General features: G+C 35.3%; 1 protein-coding gene across 3 annotated transcripts in view; it reads left to right on the top strand.

The window, feature by feature from the left end:
* The window catches only part of mtus1b (microtubule associated tumor suppressor 1b), a 52,223-nt gene that overhangs the window by 14,892 nt on the left and 15,791 nt on the right, over window positions 1-21,540 (top strand). For all 3 annotated transcript variants that reach the window (XM_058773791.1, XM_058773785.1, XM_058773799.1), the window contains exons 2-6: window positions 2,611-4,118; window positions 5,710-5,857; window positions 9,293-9,484; window positions 10,743-10,883; window positions 12,343-12,447. In XM_058773791.1, coding sequence (XP_058629774.1) covers window positions 2,763-4,118; window positions 5,710-5,857; window positions 9,293-9,484; window positions 10,743-10,883; window positions 12,343-12,447 — 1,942 coding nt within the window. In that variant the 5' untranslated portion in view covers window positions 2,611-2,762. The remainder of the gene's footprint in view (window positions 1-2,610; window positions 4,119-5,709; window positions 5,858-9,292; window positions 9,485-10,742; window positions 10,884-12,342; window positions 12,448-21,540) is intronic.

The following is a 21,540-nucleotide window of genomic DNA, read 5'->3' as shown; positions in this document are numbered from 1 at the left end:
CAGCGCGTCTCTGTCAGCGGCACAAGCAGCCTTTCTGTCATAGCCGCTTTAAACTCAAACTATAAACTAAACAAGTTTTTTTTTAAAGCCCTTCATTTAAAGCTTGTTACATGTTTAGAACACATTGGATTATGCACTTTTTCCGCTGCAGTTCAGTCTGTGTCCTCCCTAGATATTTTCAGATGCGCTCGTATCAAACTACTGTATATCGATATTAACGGTATTGCCTCATACCGTATCGCTCATAAAAACAAACTCGATATACCGCCCAGCCCTTCTAACAATAGCAAATAGCAAAGCATGGTTTTGTGATGTTAAGTAAAGGCTATTAGTTATTTTAAGTCTCTTGATTGAAAATATGTCATCACAGGAAAGAAAATTGCTTTCATCAAATATTTTGATTGAGTTTTTTAGTCCCTAGAAGTAACCTCTATACCAGTTCAACAATCATTGATTCGTTGTGTACATGGTATGTTGAGAGATCTAGTTCAAGGAGTCAAATAAACATACAATGTATTATGTTATATAACAATTTGTTTGTTTAACGTATCAGTAGTTTTAAAGGTGAAGATGATCAGATTTTGTCTCTCTTTTGCATCGTACAGAGTGTTCGTCTCATTCTGCTCATCTCAGTGATGTATACGGTATATGCGCTTGTGCTGACAGCAGCACTCTCATCAAGAGTAGCTATATTTGTGACATGAGCATATCTTCGGAAGGTCAGCAGAGGAGAATTTTGCCTGATACTGATTTATTGGCATGCCACTTAGAGAGTGCAAATCATTTTTTTTTTTTTTTTTTAACTATAATGTTAGCTACCTGTATTATGGTTGCATTTCCAGTCAATACATAGTAAATAACTTCATAAGTGATGCTTGTGCTTTTGCATGAGTGCCATGAGATCATGCACCAGCTCTTAGAAAGGGCACAGATGCATTTTGCCACCCACACATCCTCCCAACCCATCTTGATATCAGCGTTTTCTTTGTATTAAAAGATGACTTTTGGTGTATTCAGTGAAAGGTTTTTGTGAGCAGAACAATCAGACTCTTGGTCGTGGACCATTCAGCATTTGTCTGGAAATACAAGGCCACCATTGTGGCTGTAACTGTCACCATTGCCTTGTGTGTGAGAGAGAGAATGCCCTGAATATCAAAATAAAAGCCTTTATTAGCTTTTATTTGCCCTACATTGTCACCCACATTTGATTGAAAAGTGTGACTCTGACATAACGCAGACTTGATTGTGCATGTGCATGCCTAAATTATACAAAGAGTGACTAACTTAAAGATAAATTTCCATGCAAGGCTTTAAACAAGTTTTTCCAGTACTCGAACAGACTAACAGTTTTCATGAATCGACTTAGAGAGAGAGAGAGAGAGAAAGAGTGGTTTATATTATATTATATTATATTATATTATATTATATTATATTATATTATATTTTATATTATATTATATTATATTATATATAGAACACCTTTTACGAATCAACCTAAAGACAGAAATGAGTTTTTAATTGTATAATATCATTTTATTTAACATTATTATATTGTATATTATTTATATAATAATGTTATAAATTATTATATTGTATATTATTCATTTTTATTATTATTTATACTAACGTCTTGCTAATTAACAATTATATATACAACACCTTTAATGATACTATTTCCTGTGTGTGTGTGTGTGTGTGTGTGTGTGTGCGTGTGTATGTGTGTGTGTGTATAGACACACACACACACACACACATGTTCGTTTTTGTGAAAAGTGTGGACATCCCATAGGCGTAATGGTTTTTATACTGTACTTACTGTATGTGCTATTGCCCTACACCAACCCTACACCTAAACCTACCTTACAGGAGACTTTCCCCAAAAAAACCTCACTCTGTATGATTTATAAGCGTTTTGAAAAGTGGGGACATGGGTCAATGTCCTGAAAAGTCACCTTCACCTTGTAATACTTATGTCATACCTTTGTCATTATACAAATCTATGTCCTGACTTTTCACAAAAACGCGCACACACACACACACACACACACATACATACATTTAAGAACTAACCCGAAACTGTCAACACTACTTAAAGGCTAAATGTCGACATTAGCATATATGCAGTGGTAAGCTTAATAAATTATATAAGTTGAACAATAATTTCTTACGGAAGCTATATAAAAGAGTTTGTTGAGTTTTGTACTACATTTTCTTCATTTCTCTTTCCTTTGACTCTCATAATAGAAGAACAGGGAGCAATACATGAGAAATTGCCAGTAGGGAGCAGTAGTGCTCTTCATTAAACCTCTCTACAAAACAGTACAAGACATTTTCTTTATCTTATAAAATATTATACTGTGCCTTATTGCCATCTCATCTAGATTTCATTACTAGATTTGACTAGAAGTTGAGTCACAGTCCTATTTTTGTATTATTTATTTATTGATTTATTTTTCAAATTCAACACTGCTGTTGGGTTTGCTTTTTCATATATGACTCTGGTTTCCCTGTGTTTATCTCAGTCTCTATCATCTTTAAATCTCTAACACAGTACAGATCAGTACTAGATGAAATGCGACTGACATGCTGTTGTCTTTTCTTGTTCCTTAGAGTCATAAAAAGGGTGTCAACAAAACCATGGACATCATCTTCTGAATGATCAAAGGAATAGACTTTCTGTGATGAGAAACACATTAATCCCTTCTTCTACATAGGAGAGTATTTCCTGTCCATCAGTGCTGGACTATGGGGGATGTGGCTGTATGATCGTGTCTCCATCCATATGTCTCATGGAATCGCCAACAAACAAATCTGAGCTTCCATCTCCTGCACTTCCTGAGAGGCCTTCTCAGGGATCTCAGCATGGGATGTGTCTGGCGTTACACAGTCGTGAACAGAGTAACAATGCTTTCACCTCTCAGTCCCCATTGTCATTGTCGTCGACCTTGCTCCTGTACGATAGAGGTGAGACATCGCCGGACTCGGTGCGTAGCTTGAGTAGTCTGAGCAGTGCCAGAACAGATAGTCCTCTGGATGTGGACATGCCAGAGGTGGAGATGGGAAAAGCAACGGCCAGCAGTGATGATTCTGGCATACAGAGCCCAGACTGCAGACCAGACTACAGTGAGGACAACGACAACTCCGTGTCTGTCTATCTGGATGCTAATGAAGACTGTTGGAGCGACAATGACAACAACAATGTCACTTTGGTGGTAACACAGAAGGTTGGCCAAACTGATGGTGATGATACATCCTTGTGCTCTTCAGAAAACGGCGATGATGATGATGACACTAAAGAGGAGGAGGAAGAAGACTCTTTTCTTTCTTTAGCCTCGGTAGAATTAATAATGAAGAGCCAAGTTGGTGTCTCTGATCTGGAAGTCTCTACCAGCTCTGAAGTGGTAATGCCAGTCAGTGTTTCACCAGAAGGCCAACAAGCAGAAGTGCCTAACGTGGCTGTGGTGAATGAACTCCAAAGGGAAGTTGTCTATGACAAAGAGGAAGTTGTGTTGTCTTCAGCCATTCAAGAAACTGACGTCATGAACGAGACAGTGGTGTCCCTTGAAAATACTCCTATAACGGATTCCAGAAACACAACTTCACACTCATTCATCTCAAAAGAGGACAACCAGCCAAAGTCCACAGCAAAAAAGACCAATGATCTGGAAGGACGTGTTTATGCCAAGCCTCCTACAAGGGCTGCTCTGACCAAAGCCACAAAACCTGAGGCGAAGAGGTTCCCCAGGCCAGACCTGAGGAACGTGAAGGCCAAGATCATCTCCAGGGCTGCCTCTGCGCCAAGATCAGCCAATCCCGTAAAAACAAACACTAAAGTTAACCAGTCAGCTTCAGGAAGTGTGAAGGTTCATGCTAGTAGGAAGGTGGAAAATAAAGCTGTCGGAAAAAGAAGTAGATCATCATCAAACCATACAAGAGGGAAAGAAACAAAGATGGTGGTCAGTGGCGGTCAAGAGAAAGATGTAAACACTTTATCCTTGCCGATGCAAGGAGAAGAAACAATGAAGTCAGAATATCCTCCTTCAACTGATTTTAAAGATGAAGAAGAGCCTCAACTTGAGAAAGAAGCAGGGGAAGAAACCTCTAAGAGCACCAGCAAGGTTAGTGACTGGATTTTCTGTTTTCTGTTGTAGCTATTGTTTGTTGTGCATAATAATATTGAAACAAACATTAAAATTCCATTTGCATCTAGGATATATGAAGGACATATTCCTCTGAAGGAATTTGCATTTTATGTAATTCATTTAGTTTGTACATTTAGAAATGTTTTTACATTTTATTTAAACCATAGGCTACATTTTACAGTTTGTGTATTTACGTTTTACTATTATTAAAACATTTACATTTAGAAAAAGCTTTTATTGTTGTTGTTGTTATTACAACTTGTATTAAGATTCATTCATTCAGATTTTAGGAATACTAAGCCTTTTGTTATTTTTATATTAAGCACTTTACAAGTTTTTACAATTAGAAAAACGTTTACATTTTAGTATTATTATTATTACTTTTATTAATGTGTATTTATTAAAATTGTTACTATTATTAAAACTTTTATTAATTTGTATTCACTACATTTACATTATATATATATACTGTATATATATTATTTTTTACATTGTTTTACAACAGACGTCATTTGGTATTCTAATGAAGCATCTTCTGACTAGTCAAGTAAGTTGATCACCAATGGAAGGAAGTATTAGGATTAGGAAGCATTCTAGATTTACGCCCAGGCCTTTCAGGCTGTTTGTGTCATTTATGCACATACATACAAATTTTGGTCTACTCAAACTGAAACATTAATTTAAACCGACATATGAATAGAAGCTGTCTGATTCCTTGTCAATCTTCTGCTCATGAGGAGAACTGCTCCAACAAGTCTAGCTCTATACGTGTTATCACACGATTGTGCTATGCTGTTATTCAGGCTTAAATGTGTTATTAGGTTGGGTCTAACCAAATGTCACGAGTAAATGCAGACCTCAAAAAGGTTTTCGAATGTAAACACTGTTATTAGAGACAAACACAAATATTCATTTGTGCATCAATACCTTGTCTTCTCTATATGTTCACTGTCCAGTCTTACAGCATGTCAGAGCGCTTACGCAATTCTACGTAAGTGCTTTTGCATGTTTCTGCTTTACTATTTTGTTAAGAAATATCTAAAAGCTTAAAATTCCAGTTCCCTCTCTCACTTTCCTGCCTTTTTCAACTTGGTTAGAGAACATGAGTGAGATGTTTTTGCCAATAAAACAACTGTCTTGGAACAGAATGAGGAGGGAAACATTCCTGAGAGGAGCCTGACTCATATGAACACTGATTCAGACAACAGAATCTTTCCACAAACTCACTCCATGTGTGTGTTGAGCGTTCAGAAACGAGGGGGGAGAAAAGGAAAAGGTCTGGGCTGGTCCTGGCATCAGAAGCCCTGAGGGAATAACACAATAGAAACGTTTTCCCTTTGCTTTTGCTTTTTTTTTCTTCTTCTGCTTTTTGGAGCTGGCGAGTCTTATTTCCCCTCCCTCCTTTCCGCTCCTCCTCCCTCTCCTTCTTGCTTCTCTCTCTCTCTCTGTACCGCTGCACATTTTCTGTCTGTTCTGTGGAATGGCTAACACTATGGTTAGCCTACGGCGCCCAGAGTTGGGCTCTCTCGCTTGGGATGCTGTTGCTAATCAACAACTCTTTCTCCAGACTGTGTCTTCCAAGTTAGGACCATCTCTAGGGACTAACAGTACCTCCACCTCTGGACCCCCAGAAACCAGACTGAAGCCCTCTAACCGAGAAGCCCGACCCACAGGTAGTCTGGGTCCACCGGGAGGCCGAACGGTTCAGCCGGCTGGTGAGTTTTGCTTGTTTAACACTCCACATGCACAAAACAAAATCTCCAAGGCATTGTTTAAGGAAGTAGACAGAGTGAACGCTACAGTGGAAGAGCTTCTAGATTTGTTTTCTTCAGTGTAATGTCTCTTGTAAGCTTATACTGATATTGTAAGTGTGATTATTTTACCAGCATCACTGTCACAGTTCATGTAACTGCGCTACAGTGAAGAAACTAAAATGTATTGTCTGCCTGATGCACATTTGCAAAACAATTTGACTTAGCATAGTTGTGGTTTTTAAATGTGTGTTTTTATATAGAGTCGATTATAATTTCTATAAATTACTAAATTCTTTCTTTCTTCATTCAAAAGTTTGGGGTTAGTAAGATAAAAAATGTATTATTTATTCAGAAAGGACACATTAAATTGATTAAAAGTGACAGAAGTGACAGTGAAGACATCAATTAAATGTGACAGTAAAGGTTTGTATTAAAATGTTTTATTTTGAACTTTGTATTAAACCAAGAATCCTGAGAAAAAAATATTCAACATTCATAATGAGAAATGTTTTTTTAAGCATATTACGATGATTTCTGAAGAATCCTGTGACACTGAACACTGAGTAATGGCTGCTGAAAATTCAGCTTTGTCATAAATTACAATTTTAAATATTAAAATATTACATTAAATTTTAAAAATATTTCACAATACGGATTTACTTTCTGATCAAATAAATGCAGCCTTGATAAGCAAAAGACGCATCTTCTAAAAAACGTAAAAAATATATTTTGAACAATAGTGTATATTTTATTATTTAGAATTATCATTATTGTTTATTTATTCAAATAATAAACTAAATATATAATAGACAAAATAAATGAAAATATAAGGAAATAATAAAATATATAAGTAATTACCTAACCACAAAATGTTTTTATTGCATTGTTTTTTTTTTGTTAAAATAAATAAACAAATATAATTACTTCATTTATGACTCACTTTTAAAGACGTCCCCAAAAAGGAAGGTTTTGTCAGATTTAAATTCTTTATTTTTTGTTCCATAAAACACTATTCGACAGGATCATAAATACAGTTTTTTTTTTTTTTTTGCTCTAAATCAGCTGTGTGCGAATTAGGTTAGGGGTTTAGCAAATAGAATCACCTCCTTATAAAAATCCATTAGGTCTGTGAGATATCCTTACTAGTGAATCCAACATGTGTCTGTGTTATCGAGTGAGCGGGAAGCTGCAGCTGGACTTAACAATCCTGTAGAACTCAACACTTCAGTGTCCAAACCTTGCACAGTGTTACGTAACTCTCCTCTCTGTCTGTGGCCACATGTTCATCATTTAAAGCCATAACACACACTTGAGTTTAACACTTCACACTTAACTTCAGTTTCCTGTCTCATTTTGTCCATTCATCTCTTCAGCTCTTTGCCATTCTCTCTCTTTCCCTCCTCCCATCCTGTCGTGTGTATGTCTGTCCGTTTCTTGTGTGTGTAGCCTAAGGCAGTTTTCCTGTTCTGGTCAGAAAAAGACGTCTTATTGTGCTCAGTGTGTGTATATGTGTCTATATGTGTACACTTTTGAAAAGTTTTGGGCTGTCCCGTAACCTAACCTTACTTTGTGTCATACCCTTTTCTTTCTCTGTCTCTTTTGCGTGTTTCCTCTTTCTTTAATTACAAGGGGATGTAGGGATATGTTTGGGTGCTTGTGGTTTCAGGGGCCATATTCTATATGTTTGTGTGTGTCATGTTTCAGTATCAATGAAAAGTAGAATTGAATTAAGCAGAGAAGGTCACATTCCTCCTAGACAATCGTCGTGTTGTTTCTCCACAGAGACCACAGGCCCACACTGTGATTTTCGCTCCACAATCTAATAGCTGCCAATCAGGGGAAAGTTTTGTGTTGAAGGATATCTGTTACTGTGGAGTCAGATTCAGGAAACACTGCCATTTTTATGCCACCAGGACTACTACTTATATAATTAACAGCGTACAGAAGTTTCATTACTTGCATTATTTGATAGATGAACTCTTTTTAGTTCCTTATGCAGATGACATTTTAATATTAAACACTGATTTCATGGAAATAAGTGAGTGATATGTATTTGCGAAGTTACTCTTACAATCTTTTTCAGTATTTTATGGTGTTTGCACTTATTCGCTTCATCAAGGTGAACCCTGTTAAAGGGAGAAAACAATTGTGATACTTTTTTTTTTTTACACAAAAATATTATTTTTTTATATGAAGCATAGGATTATTGATTTATTAAGATTTCATAGAAAAAAGTTTTTAATCGACTTTTTAATCGAATTCATAAAAGTGTAATATACACTACAGTTCAAAAGTTTTCATTTTTTTAATGAAATTTTAGTTGTAATTATATTTCACAATATCACTTTAATTCACTGTATTTTTATCATATCATTTTAAGGTACAAAGGGCATGTTTTGTTTAGCTCCACAGATTTAGCTGCACCACTGCACATTTTTTCTGTGTTGTTGTTTGCTTTCCTAATTGTAGATAGCCACGAGTGATCAGATAAATCCACTTGTAGTATAAAAACCCAAAGTCAGACTTTGCCTGGAGGTGAACATGCAAAATGTAGTACCATGTGTTCTCCAACAGGTGGCATATATCACACTTATTGGCCTCACTGCTGTTGAATTTAGTGCCGTTTAAACACTTATTTCAAAAGCATAGGAAAGAGCAGGGGGTTCAGAGAGTGGCTTCTGGACCAGACTCTGGAGAAAGTGAGGAATCTCACTGTACCAGACCAGCAGATTCAAACTTACCTGTAAATACAGAAGCTGACATGATCTGTATTTGTGCTGCTTGGTCTCCATAGCAGTGCCCCCAGAAGACCTTATGTTATGTACAGGATGTGTTTGTGTGAGGTGTTCAACCCATTGGAGTCAAACAAGTGTTCTTGCACATAGGAAATGATCTGTGGTGAAAAAAGATAAACAGGATGCAGGAGACACGCAAAGATTTCCCAGCACACTACTGCACGTTTCACAAAGAAAAAGAGACAAACAAAACAAACTTCCCAGAAATTCGGCGGTGGTACTTATTTGGTTTTACTTTTTCTACACCTTGTTTAAACTGGGAAAACTGTGGGAAAAAACATCAATAAATAGCTATAAATAAGTCGGGATAATCTTTAATCATATCACTTTGTATGCAGGGTAAATATCTCATTAGTAAGTTTTCTTTTCGGAACAGAATCATTATGATGGGTATGGAAGTGCTCAAGATCAGCAAGGCTGAATGTACATCTGTGTGCTATATACATAACTGCAGTCTATTAAATAATTTAGCACGCTGTGAGTGCAACTGCCTGAATAGAACTGCTATGAAAACATGTCCAATTTAGCTGGAATATGCTTTAGTATCACTGAAGATGGCAAGTAGAATTGATTTGTTACTATTGTGTTCTTTTGCATTCAGGTATTCCAAGGATGCGAAGCACAGACAAGTTCACAGTACCCTGCAGCCCCACTTCTGTTTCCAGCCCTTCTTGTAAAGGTCCTCAGAAAGCTGCCTCTTCCAAACTGCCTGTCAAAGGCCTACCCACAAGCCCCAGCTCCTCATCACTGGGAAGTACAATCTGCGAAAGCAACAGTATTGCTGTAAGCAAAGGTGCGTGTCTGTAAGAGATCAAGTCGCCATCTCAATCCTAAGGTTTTTAAGTGCATACACTACACTAAAGTACTATGGTATTAACATTTGAGAGACTTAACTTTCTCTCTGGGCTTTGATAAAATCTTCAGAACTTAGACTGCCCTCATTCCTTTGCTCAGGTCAAAGGTCACATCTGCTCTGAGTTTAGCAGTGACTGTGAGCAACAGTTATATACAATACAATCTCTGCCATTCCAAAGCTGTGTTGTAGACATTAATCACAACATTCTCTGCTTGACTCCCTCTCAGAATCATAATTAGTTCATTCCCACACACTCCTGCTGTCTTACACTCTGAACTTACGTTCAAGAATAATTGAGTTGTCATGGTAACTTGGTGAAATTAGATCTAGTTTCAGTAGGAATATGTGTGATTGTGTTTGACTAATGAATAAAGAAGGTTTTCAAGGTAAATTCACTACAAAACGGCCCATTAATATTGACGCAAAAGCCTTTTATTTGAACGATTAATTGATACAGAGATCATGTTTTTGTGCTATGTGACTAATTGTCTTTTACTAATGGCATTTATATGAACATATTTATTTGTTTGATGAATTAAGAAATTGGGTCCTAATTTGAGTTTGTTAATGGGTGGCATATTTTTTGCACATACACATACTCAGTATTTTATTTTATTTTATTTTATTTTATTTTAAGATTTGTTATTTAATTTAATTTTATTTTAAGATTTGTTTACATGAGAAGAATATGCTTACATACACATAATCAGAATATGAAATATACATATATTTATAATATTTATAAATAGTATTCAATTTAAAATGTAAAATGTAAAAAAAAATAAATAAAAAAAAAGTAAAATAAATAATAATAAATCTAAAATTGTAACATTAATTTTTTTTTGTTTACCTAAGAAGAAACAAACAGCTTTAGGTATTATGACATGTTTTCAGTGATATATAAACATTTAAACATACATTTAAAAACAAAAATCAGTGAATTTAAAACTAAATTTGGAAGTGAAATTTAAGTGAAAATAATTTAAAATGTGACATGGAACAAGACATAGTACATTTATATATATATATATATTCTCTGAAAATAAATCTTAACATCTTATGCAATTGTGCTTCTTAGGTAAATGTATAATTTTGTGGATGTGTTTATTTAAAACATGATAAAATACTAATTAATAATATTGCATTGTACAAAATATTGTTTTATAATGTGATGTGATGATTTGTCTTTAACCAGTTCCTGCTGAGGGGATAAAGAGTGAGGAGAAGTCTATCAAACAATCACTGGCATCCCAGGTTCAGGGAAAGTGTCTAGTCAGCAAACCTGTATCAGGTCACCGCAGCAGAGCGAGCTCCACTCCGTCTAAACCAGCGGCAGGTAGGAGAAACATACATGCATGTCTCTCTAACACCCACATTGCTTTTATATATTCATCAGAGTCCACATTCATCTGTCTCTCATCATTTATTATTTACTCATCAAAGCAAAAAAATCCCTCAAAAGGAATCTCACGCTCCTGTCGTCAGAACATTTATAAACATTAATCAGTGGGAAAGCTATGATTGTCTTAAGCTAATGACACTGCAATTAGCACTCTTTTGATGCCATTTTACCACAATAGGATTACTACCATATATCCCTCTTGATTGGTTAATTACCCTAATTCGTTATTGTAGTTTGTGTATAATTCCACTCTATTGTTATGCCAAGAGCTTTTGATATAAATAGATCAGATTATGTTTTTTAATATGGAAATGCATGCAAATCGTGCAGAAAACTTTAAAAATGTTTAAAAATATTCATTGTTGTCATTTAAACAAGTTAAAATTTACCCTATATGCAAAATTGCCATAAAATATTAAAATGCTTTTGAGAGAATATATCTTGGATATATTACTGTATATCATGTGGCACCAGTATAAAAAAATATATATGTGTATGTATATATAAGTGCAAAAAATTCTCTGAAAACAATTAAGGAATAGTCACAAAAATCCTAAATATACATTACCAGTGAAAAGTTTGGGGTCAGAAAGATGTTTTTGAAAGTAATTACAGTAATACTTTTATTGAGCAAGCACACATTAAATTGATCAAAAGTGACAATCAATACATTTATAATGTTACAAAAGATTTCTGTTTGCATTATATGATGTCCTTTTCAGCTTTATAATAGAATCCTGAAAAATGTATCTCGGCTTCCACAAAAATATTAAGCAGAACAACTATTGATAATAATATAAAATAATATAATAAAAAAAAGATAATAATAATAAAAAAGATAAAATAAGATAATAATAAAAAATGTTCTTCAGCACCAAATCAGCATATTGGAATGATTTCGAAAGGTCATGTGACACTGAAGACTGAAAATACATTTAAAATATGTTAGAAAACAGTTAGGTGCATGAGTGCATGTATGGCAATGGGTGGGGCAGAGAGAACTGCTAAAACCTTCACAATCATCCTTCATCATTTAAAGTAATTAGCAAGGTAATCAGTATTAACTATAATCAGTATTAACATATCTTTAAGGAATATCTTGTCTTGTTTTGTGCATAATACACTACATTTAGAAGTTTGGGGTTCATAAGATTTCTTAATGTTTTTGAAAGAAGTCTCATGAACCCCAAACTAATCAATACTGATTACCTTGCTAATTACTTTAAATGATGAAGGATGATTGTGAAGGTTTTAGCAGTTCTCTCTGCCCCACCCATTGCCATACATGCACTCATGCACCTACAACCTCTACAGTACATCTGACTCATTCACTGAAACCTGCCCCTGCGCAGTCTGAACATGAAGTTTGATTTCTTCTGCACTATTTCATTAGGACTGAAGGCCCCAGCTGTGACCTGCCACATGACACCTAAGACCAACCAGAATGCTTTGCAACGCAGTGGATCTGCACGACTCATTCGCTCATCAGCAGTAGCAGGTAAGGACAGAATAAATTTGATAGTGTGTGTCCGTCTCCATATACACTCTACCACTTCTGCACTGTCAAAAATAGTTTAGCTTAAACCGTTTGTATCTTTGCTATCAATTTTTGTCAAAACCGTTCATTTCCAAAACTTTGTGGTGTGTTTGTGGCCCTCTTGAAGTTTTTTGTGAAGTAGGTTAAATTGTGGGTTTAATTCATGCACTGTGCTACATTTTGGAAATAGTCAGTTTGGTGGTTAAAGCATAAATATGGACATAGGATATAAAAGTTGAACGATTGATTGAACAGTGGATTCTTCTATATCTGTGCTCATGCATTTCTCTCACACATATGTGAAACAGTGGCAAAAAAGTATGTGAACCCATTGGGATTAGTTGGTTTTAATGGCTGATCACCATTAAAGTCACAAGTATAGACATCACACAAACAGTTATAATCTTTCATGTGTTTATTGAACAAATCCCATTAAACATGTACTGTAGAAAAAGTAAGTGAACTTTTCGTTGTTAATGTTGATGATCTGAATGATCCACAACTGTTTTTTATTTTTTAGTGTGATGAGTTTCATGAGTTGTTTATTACTCACCTGTTTGTTCTGAGCAGTTAACTGCCTACTTCAGAAAAATCTTCCAGGTCCTGTACATTCTTTGGTTTTCCAGCATATTCTTCATAGTTGAACCCTTGACAACAGTGACTGTGATTTTGAGATCCATCTTTTCACACTCAGGACATCTAATGGAGTTATACACAGCTATTACAAAGGAAAACATTCACTGAAGAAAACATAAAAATTTATTTATATTCATATTAATGTATGTGATTTGAATCATTTATTGTCTACTAAAGGAAGGCAGCTTTAAGAGTGAGAGGAGAAATTTCTGTCTTTCTACTTTAAAAAAAAAAGAAGCATTATAGAGTACTAGATAACCCCATTGCCTTTTTTTAACCTTATAGCACAATGTGTGACTTTCTCTGCAGTGTTTCTTTGCAGAAATGCCACAGACATCCTCGAGCCAAAATTCCAGTCACATTCACAACAAGTTTACCCAACCAGTGCACGTTTCTTGGTATTTCTGGCCTTTCCGTCTTGTTTTACTTACAAACAACTCGACTTTAACAGAATTTTATCCGCAAGCGCCACCTCCACCCCTTGAAAAAAAGAAATGACTGTTGCTAATTTATGTCGCTCTGGCCATGCAGCTGCTGGCCTTTAGTGGTGAATAGGGAAGCACAATAGTGTCAGAACACAGCCGTTCATGTGCTGCTTGACGTCTCTCTATTCAACAATGACACTCATCAGTATTCCGAGGCGCTTGTTTTGCTCACTCTCTCTCTCTCTCTCTCTCTCTGTCTCTTTTTCTTTATCCAACAAAGGCATCCATTCAGGAAGCCTGCTGCTTGGAAGATACATAAATGTTAAATAGATGTCTCAGAGAAGGCACCTGAAAAAGAGAGAAAGAAGAAGAATAAAAAGGAAGATGATGACATTAGGCAAGACTAGGGACTAATAAGTACTATCATGCCTATGAAATAAGAAAAATGAAAAAAAATTATCTGTTGGCATTTTCTAACCTACATGTCATTTCAAGTCTGTATGACTTTATTGCTTCTATGGTACACAAGAAAATTATAAATAAATAAATATTATATATTTATTATTAGTAGTAGTATTAGTATTATTATTGCCCATATAATAAAAGTTATAAAATAAATAAATATTATATTATTGATTATTAACCATGTAATGAAGGTCAGTGAAAATCAACATTGGACTCCATTAGCTTTCATTATTTGGTGAAATTTTGTCATTTAAGCATCCTTATTTTTTTTATTTTTTTGTATCATGTATCTTAAATCTGTCTTGAATCCCCAAGTTTTTTTCCCTTCCTTGTTAGTGTTTTTTCTTGTTTTAAGCAAAAACCTCACCAAATTGTGTTGCATTCAAAACCATTAAAAGAGAGAGTGAAAATAAACACACAGTTTTGCTTCTCAAATAAATTCATGTTGTTTCAGGGAAGTTTAGATGTTTTATACATGAAATTACTGATTAAGAAAATCATTTTTGCAGTGTAATTGTAAATCATAGCTATAATCTTCAAATGCAGCATCTTTCATCCTCACACCATAATCATACCCATACTGTAGCCAAGAGAGAGGGAGTGAGAGAACAACGTTACTCATAAACCGCCTACTCCCCGCTCTGTGCAAACTCCCTCCCCTTCCCTCTTACATTGCCTCTCTCCCACCATCCCCCCTTCTGAGTGAACGAGTGTGTGTGTCAGGCTACAGAGAGCTTGGCTTCGTGTGTGTGTGTGTGTGTGTGTGCATGTGCAACACACATAAAGGATTAGCGTGTGCACATTTGCAAGAGAGAGAGAGAGAGAGAGAGAGAGAGAGGAAGAGAGAGAGAGAGAGGAGGAGAATATATGAGACACTGGCTGGTTCAGCATCCAAGAGGATACCGCTGAACAGAGCGGCTGTTCCCACAAGAGCTACGCATCATTCTCAATCCAGTCTTCATCGCCAATTTGGTGTTTCTGTAGCAGTATCTTTTTTTTTTTAGAATTTTTTGAGAGATTTGGAGACTATAGCAAAATTTAGTTTTATTTTTTCCCCCAAATTTTTCTTCTTTTTCGCTGTTTTTTCTCCACCTCTTATTTGGACATTCCCCTCTTACCTTAAGAGGACTTTAGCATTGGAATGTGACAGAGATCAGAGGATTTTTTTTTATGTAGTGGACTTTATTTTAATAATTATTTATTTTTTATGTTCAATTTTTGAATCATTATTTTTTCCCCTATATTTTGTGGAGGATTTACACTCCTCCATTTAAACGTTCAAGGTCATGTTATGGTCTCCGAGACTTTCCCTGTCAAACTTCCACGTGAAGCTCACAGCTAAAGGACTATTCCGCAATCTCCAACTACTGCCGGGATGCAAGAAGACTACGGTGGTTTTCCATGCAGGTTGGGGAACCTCTCCTTTCCCTTCCTCCATCTCTCAATCTCTCCCTTCATCTCTCCCTCACCATACGCCCCTTCCCCCTCCCATATTTCTCTTTTGACACCCGTCTCTCCATAGTTACCGTTGTTCATCCGTGCTTTGAGGAGCATGTGGCAGCCTTCACTATTGTTTCTTTTAACAGAAGATGCTTACAAAGAATCGTGTGTGTTTGTGGGTGTAATATAGTGAAAGGCCTGATCGCGTGATCTTTAGTGAGTGATGCCCGTGCCAGAGGGCACCATGTGCAGTGCCATAAATAGAAACTACTTGCTGTGTTTTTAATATGTTTATCTGTGCTGTGCCTGCATCCTTGTATTCATATGTAAACAGCATATTTACGTAAACAAGGGAAAGGGTATATATTGATTTTTGTGCTGGGAGTAAATAAAGCACAGATTGATGTGATTGTGTGTGTGTTGTGTGTGTGTGTGTATGAAGATGGTAAGGGCTCAGCTGATTGCTAGGATGTGTTTCTGTGTTTTCAGATGCACATTTTAGGGTTTAATTCTCCACCGCCCTCCTTCTTTCTGTGTCATATGAGAATTTAGGTTAGGGTTCTTGTAAGGTTGCTCTTTCCCTATCTGTCCGTGCATCTTTCTCTCTTTCTATCTCTCTCTTTCTGTGAATCTGTTGGAGGATTTCAGTCATGGGGATTAATAGGAATTTCTCAAAAAATGTAGTTCTCTTACTCTTAATAAATAATTTTACTTTCATCAATTGTTGAATATCTCTGTAGGTTAGGATAGGATAGGTTTATAGTATGTTATATTACTTAAGTGTTCTTACAATTTTGAAAAAGTGTGGTTGAGTCAAGGACATGTCTGGGTCATATTCACCCCAAAATCTACTGATATATACAGGTATATATATATATATATATATATATATATATATATATATATATGGACTTTTGGAAATTTATATATATGTGTGAGTGTGTGTATTATGCATTTAATTAAGATGGTTATTAAAAGTATTAACTATCAATATAAAAAAAGTGTCATTCAAATAATTATACAATAAAAAAAAATTGCTTCATTTCTTCATGCAAAAAATTCACATACACACATATATGTATATTAATTTGTTTTCCTTTTTTTTCTATTTTATTTATGGGTGAAATGTGACCTGGATATGTTCACAAACATTATCTCTCTTCCACACCAGTGGTATGGGTATGGCAGTCTTCATCCTCATCTAATGGAAGACACAGTGGAAAATTCCAGAATATTTTTGAACACATACATTCAGAGTGCAGCATTTCCTCATAGTTGTCTCCATAGAAACTAGCATGCTGGATCATGTGGTGCTGTTATCTACAGACCTGATATATGTGACCTGAACAGCCGGTGTGAGAGAGTGAGTGTGTGAGAGCATCAGCAGAGAGAACAGTTTGTACATACCAAATGCTCCTGCACACACTGCACGAGATACTCGTTCAAATTAATCTTCATCTGAGAACACAGCCTCTCTAATCAGACCAAATGCACTGATTTTAGAGATGTAATGTTGTGTGAGCATGTGTATATATATATATATATATATGTGCCAAATGCACAGGGACACAGTGTACTCAAATTGGGCCAGCAAACTCAGACATTCATTACAGCCTTCATTTTTTAATCTATTTATTCATCTGGATTTGATGGCATGCTTTGAACTTGTAGTTTTCATCCCTCCTCATGCGATTTAATCTAAACACAGCCGCTGGCCTCATTCTTATAATTCCAATCCAGATTATTTCCGTGGACCCTCCTTCTCATTCTGTGCGTATCTCAATAACAGTGTGTGCATGAGGGAACTGTATCTATAAAATAAATAACTGTAGTTTTTTTTAATATATACAGTGCCTGCAAGTAGAAACATTTCTTGTAGTAAAAAAATATCCTTGTTGGTGTTGTTTAAGAAGAGAAGTGTGCTATTTATTTGTGACTTAGTGTACAATTTGTGTTTAGCGAATGATTAAACAAGTGAAAAAAATCACTTAGATTTACAGGTAACCATATTATAGAGACCAGAGACATGGTGGTGGGCACTACTAATTTGTGACAATAATCAACCATCATGTTCTTGAGTTTGGGTGGAAACAGGATATCCCAAGTCTTTAATATCCAAAGGGATCCACAGAAAATCCAAATGAATGCGTGTTTTTGTGTGTGATCACACTTATCCTCTTCAGATACTCCCTTTGACTTTCCAGTGAGCCAAAGCCCTTGCCTACCCCATTCCTAACATTCATATCTAAAGAATTAATAAACAATAAACTAAATAGTTTGGTTTGAGGTTGTGATTATGGTGGTATGTCATTCTACCACAGGCCCTGGATGTCGCTCTCTCTGTGCAGCAGACTGGCCGCTTTCTGTCTGTCTTTCCAGCCATACTCGGATAGGTAACATCACCAAACTGTCATGACTCATGATGAGAGATCTCATTTAGTCAACTTCCAGTCATTTAAACTCTGAAATATTTGCTCAAAAGCTATATGATTTGAATAGTTCAACACTAACAAAAATAGTACATGGGAAAAATTTTGTCATAAGGTAGAGTAAAATCTACATTAACTGCTTTTCTAGTCAGAATCATTATTTAATGACTGAATCAACCAACAAAAGTAATTTACTATTTTTATTTAACCATTTATCATTTTAATACCATGTTTTTGGACATACTCCAAAGAATATATGATGTTCTATGATATCCCTGTTGAAAAATCCAGCATATGCTGGTTAGGTATGTTTTGAAGCATGGCTGCTGGTTTGTGCTGCTCATGTGTTGGGCCTGAGCAGGAGCTAGTTGCTTAGGACCAGCTTAGGACCAGCACATGACCAGCTAAGAACCAGCTTAAACCGGCAGCCATGCTTCAAAACATACCTAACCAGCATATGCCAGGGTTTTTTTTTTTTAACAGGGATATCTTTGAGTACCCTGTAAATGTCATGATATATGGTAATCATATATCTAGTACCATGATATTTCTACCTGATTGTATTGTGGTATCCAGTAAGGATATTTGGGAGTGTCATTTTAGGTTGAGTAACAATAAAAACATGTAGGTAGACCTGAATTAAACTAAACTAACAAAACAAGAGTTTGCTTATGTAATATTTACAGTACTATTCAAAGTTTGGGGTCAGTGCATTTTTTAAAGGAATGAATACTTTTTATTCACCAAGGATACATTAAATTGATCCAAAGTGACAGTAAATACTTTTACTTTCATGTAAAAAATATATATTTCAAATAAATGCTATTCTAGACTTTCTATTTATCAAAGAACCCTGCAAAATGCATCCCGATTTCCACAATGTTAAGCAGCACAACTCTTATTATTGTCAACATTGATTGCACAACATTACTGTGTTTTGATCAAACAAATGCAGCCTTGGTGAGCTTAAGGTGTATCATTCGAGAGTTTCCTCTTGCTAGATGAAACTCTCACATTTAGATTGAGAAGATGTGCTGTGATGTGTTTGGTCTCCTTTTGAACGTGTGGCACTGCTTCTGTCTAAGTGAGATAATTCTTTCCATTAAGCAAAATGCTGAAACGTTTATTCAGGCTTTCCTTCAGAGCGGGTGCATAATTTCCTCATCTGCCTTCCAGTAATTATGTGGAAGAGTGGAAGCCTTTTTTTATGTGGAGGCTTGCGGTTTGCTGGTTGTATGTGTGTGTGTGTGTGTGTGTGTGTGATGTTTAATCTTGCAGTGTAATGAAAATAGGATTGCTCAGAGAAACAACAGCATCAAAGGAGCACCACTCTGTCTGTTAGCATAACCATGAACATATCCGGCCTGGGTGTGGACACGCTTGACGGAGCTTGTGTTTGGACGCCTGTGGTTGAACCCTACTCAGTGTGTATGTGTGTGGTAGCTAGTTACGGTCCGTCTCCAGTGGAGTGTTTGGGGGACAGCAATCACAGCATGTCTTCTGTCATGGTAGACCATCATAAACACTTATTACGAGGCCTAGACTGCACACTGATTACATGCTACTTATGGACTTATCGTGTTCACACACAGACGCACACACAAGCAGAGACTATGTGCACTAGCCTTCATTTTACACAGTGGATTGATTATGTTTGATGAGTTTGTAATCTAGTAAAGCTACATTCTATCTGTTTATAATGTGACCCTGGACCACAAAACCAGTCGTAAGTCGCTGGGGTATATTTGTAGCAATAGCTAACAATACATTGTATCAGTCATAATTATTGATTTTTCTTTTATGCCAAAAATCATTAAGATATTAAGTAAAGATGATGTTCCATGAAGATATTTTGTAAATTTCCGACCATAAACATATCAAAACTTAATTTTTGATTAGTAATATGCATTGCTAAGGACATCATTTGGACAAATATTGCCCTATCCTAACAAACCATACATCAATGGAAAGCTTATTTATTCAGCTTTAAGATGATAGATATAGATATAGATTAAAAAAAAAAGAAAAAAGACCCTTATGACTGATTTTGTGGTCCGGGGTCATATATGTGTGTGTGTGTGTGTGTGTGTGTGTGTGTGTGTGAACTTAGGTGTACAATATAAACAGACATGCTATTATGATTATACAGTACAATATTTTTCATTATTATTATTATTTTTAATACATGTTAGTACCATGTTTTTGTTTGGACATGTGCCGTAGTGGACCTATCCCATATAGCAAAAGAAAAAAAAAAAAGAATATATTTATATGTATTTGAATCATTTTGTACATATATGCTGTAAACAATCATTTTTACAGTTTGAAAGGCTTAGTTTAAATTAATAAAAAATGAACAATACATGGCCAAGTAAAACATTTGAGATAATGCTACTTTTTTTTTAAATAATCATCTTTAAATATTTGCATATGTATAATTTCAGAATTTACAAGAAATGGGGAAAATATTATCTAAAATTTAAAATAATAAACTAAAATTAATTTAAAATACATTTTGTTTGAGATTTTATTCGAATTTTTTTTTTTTTTTCAGAAGAAATTTACATTTATTTAGTAATTTTACCATTTTAAAGGTTTGGTTTAAATTACAAAATGTAATATGGGGCAAATAAAACATTCAAAATAAAGCTACATTTTTAAAATGTTTTTTTTTTTCCAGATATGTATTTTTGTCTATTTTAGAAGGTATGGACAAAAATATAATATTAATAAAAAACTCAGATGATTTAATATATGTGCCATTTCAAATTTGTATTTTTGGACATGTTCCATGGTAATTTCATGAGAGTACCATGTAAATACCGTGGCATATAAATGTGGTAATCATTCAGAAGCATAGGCCTATATAATAGTTATCATCCAATACCTCGATACTACCACTGCACAGTTTTGTAAGGTTATTGGGGACAAAATGTATCCCTGTGCCACAATGATATCCATAGTAGCAGAGTATCTGAGTTCAGCAGTGATGTGATCAGAGCTGATGACACAGTCCTGTGGGATGGCAGATTGTGCAGATGTGGTCATGTGACCACAGGCAAGGGCACTGTTCAGCACTGAGTTACAGTTATTTAAGGACATCACATTTCACCTCAAAGCGCACATATTCCCTCACATCACACTGAGCCAGAAAAAGACTGCAGCAATCTCTAGTTCAAGCCTGTGTTTAAATAATTTAAACAGGGACATTCGTCAGAAGTGATCTTTGCATTATACATAAAGACTTCCAGGTTTAGAAGAAAATAATTTTCGTATTAGGTATAAAAAAGAAAGAGGAAATATCTGACCAACGAGCATTTTAATGATTGGACATTTATCATAAATAGGAATACATATTTCTATTTATTTCACTGGATAAAATTCATAGTAGAAATAAGGAAAGATTAGACATTTTTATTAAATCCACAACATGCCTACTGAGTGTTCTTATTCTTTGATGCACAAAGCAGAAGAGAGCAAATAATAATATGAATAGTGTGTTATATTGATATTTTGACACTTCACTTCAAAAAGTATCCTTTCATTAAGAGTGATAAATGATTTGTTGTTCAGCTTAATTTCTGAAAAAGCTACCATAAGCTACAAAAGCAGAATATAAGGGTCAACTCCAGTGAAAATATATCTGCCAGCAGGGGGCA

This window comes from Onychostoma macrolepis, chromosome 01, assembly GCF_012432095.1.
Source record: "Onychostoma macrolepis isolate SWU-2019 chromosome 01, ASM1243209v1, whole genome shotgun sequence".
Lineage (NCBI taxonomy): Eukaryota > Metazoa > Chordata > Actinopteri > Cypriniformes > Cyprinidae > Onychostoma > Onychostoma macrolepis.
The sequence above is the reverse complement of the archived record's forward strand: the minus strand, read 5'-3'. Positions and strand labels throughout refer to the sequence as shown.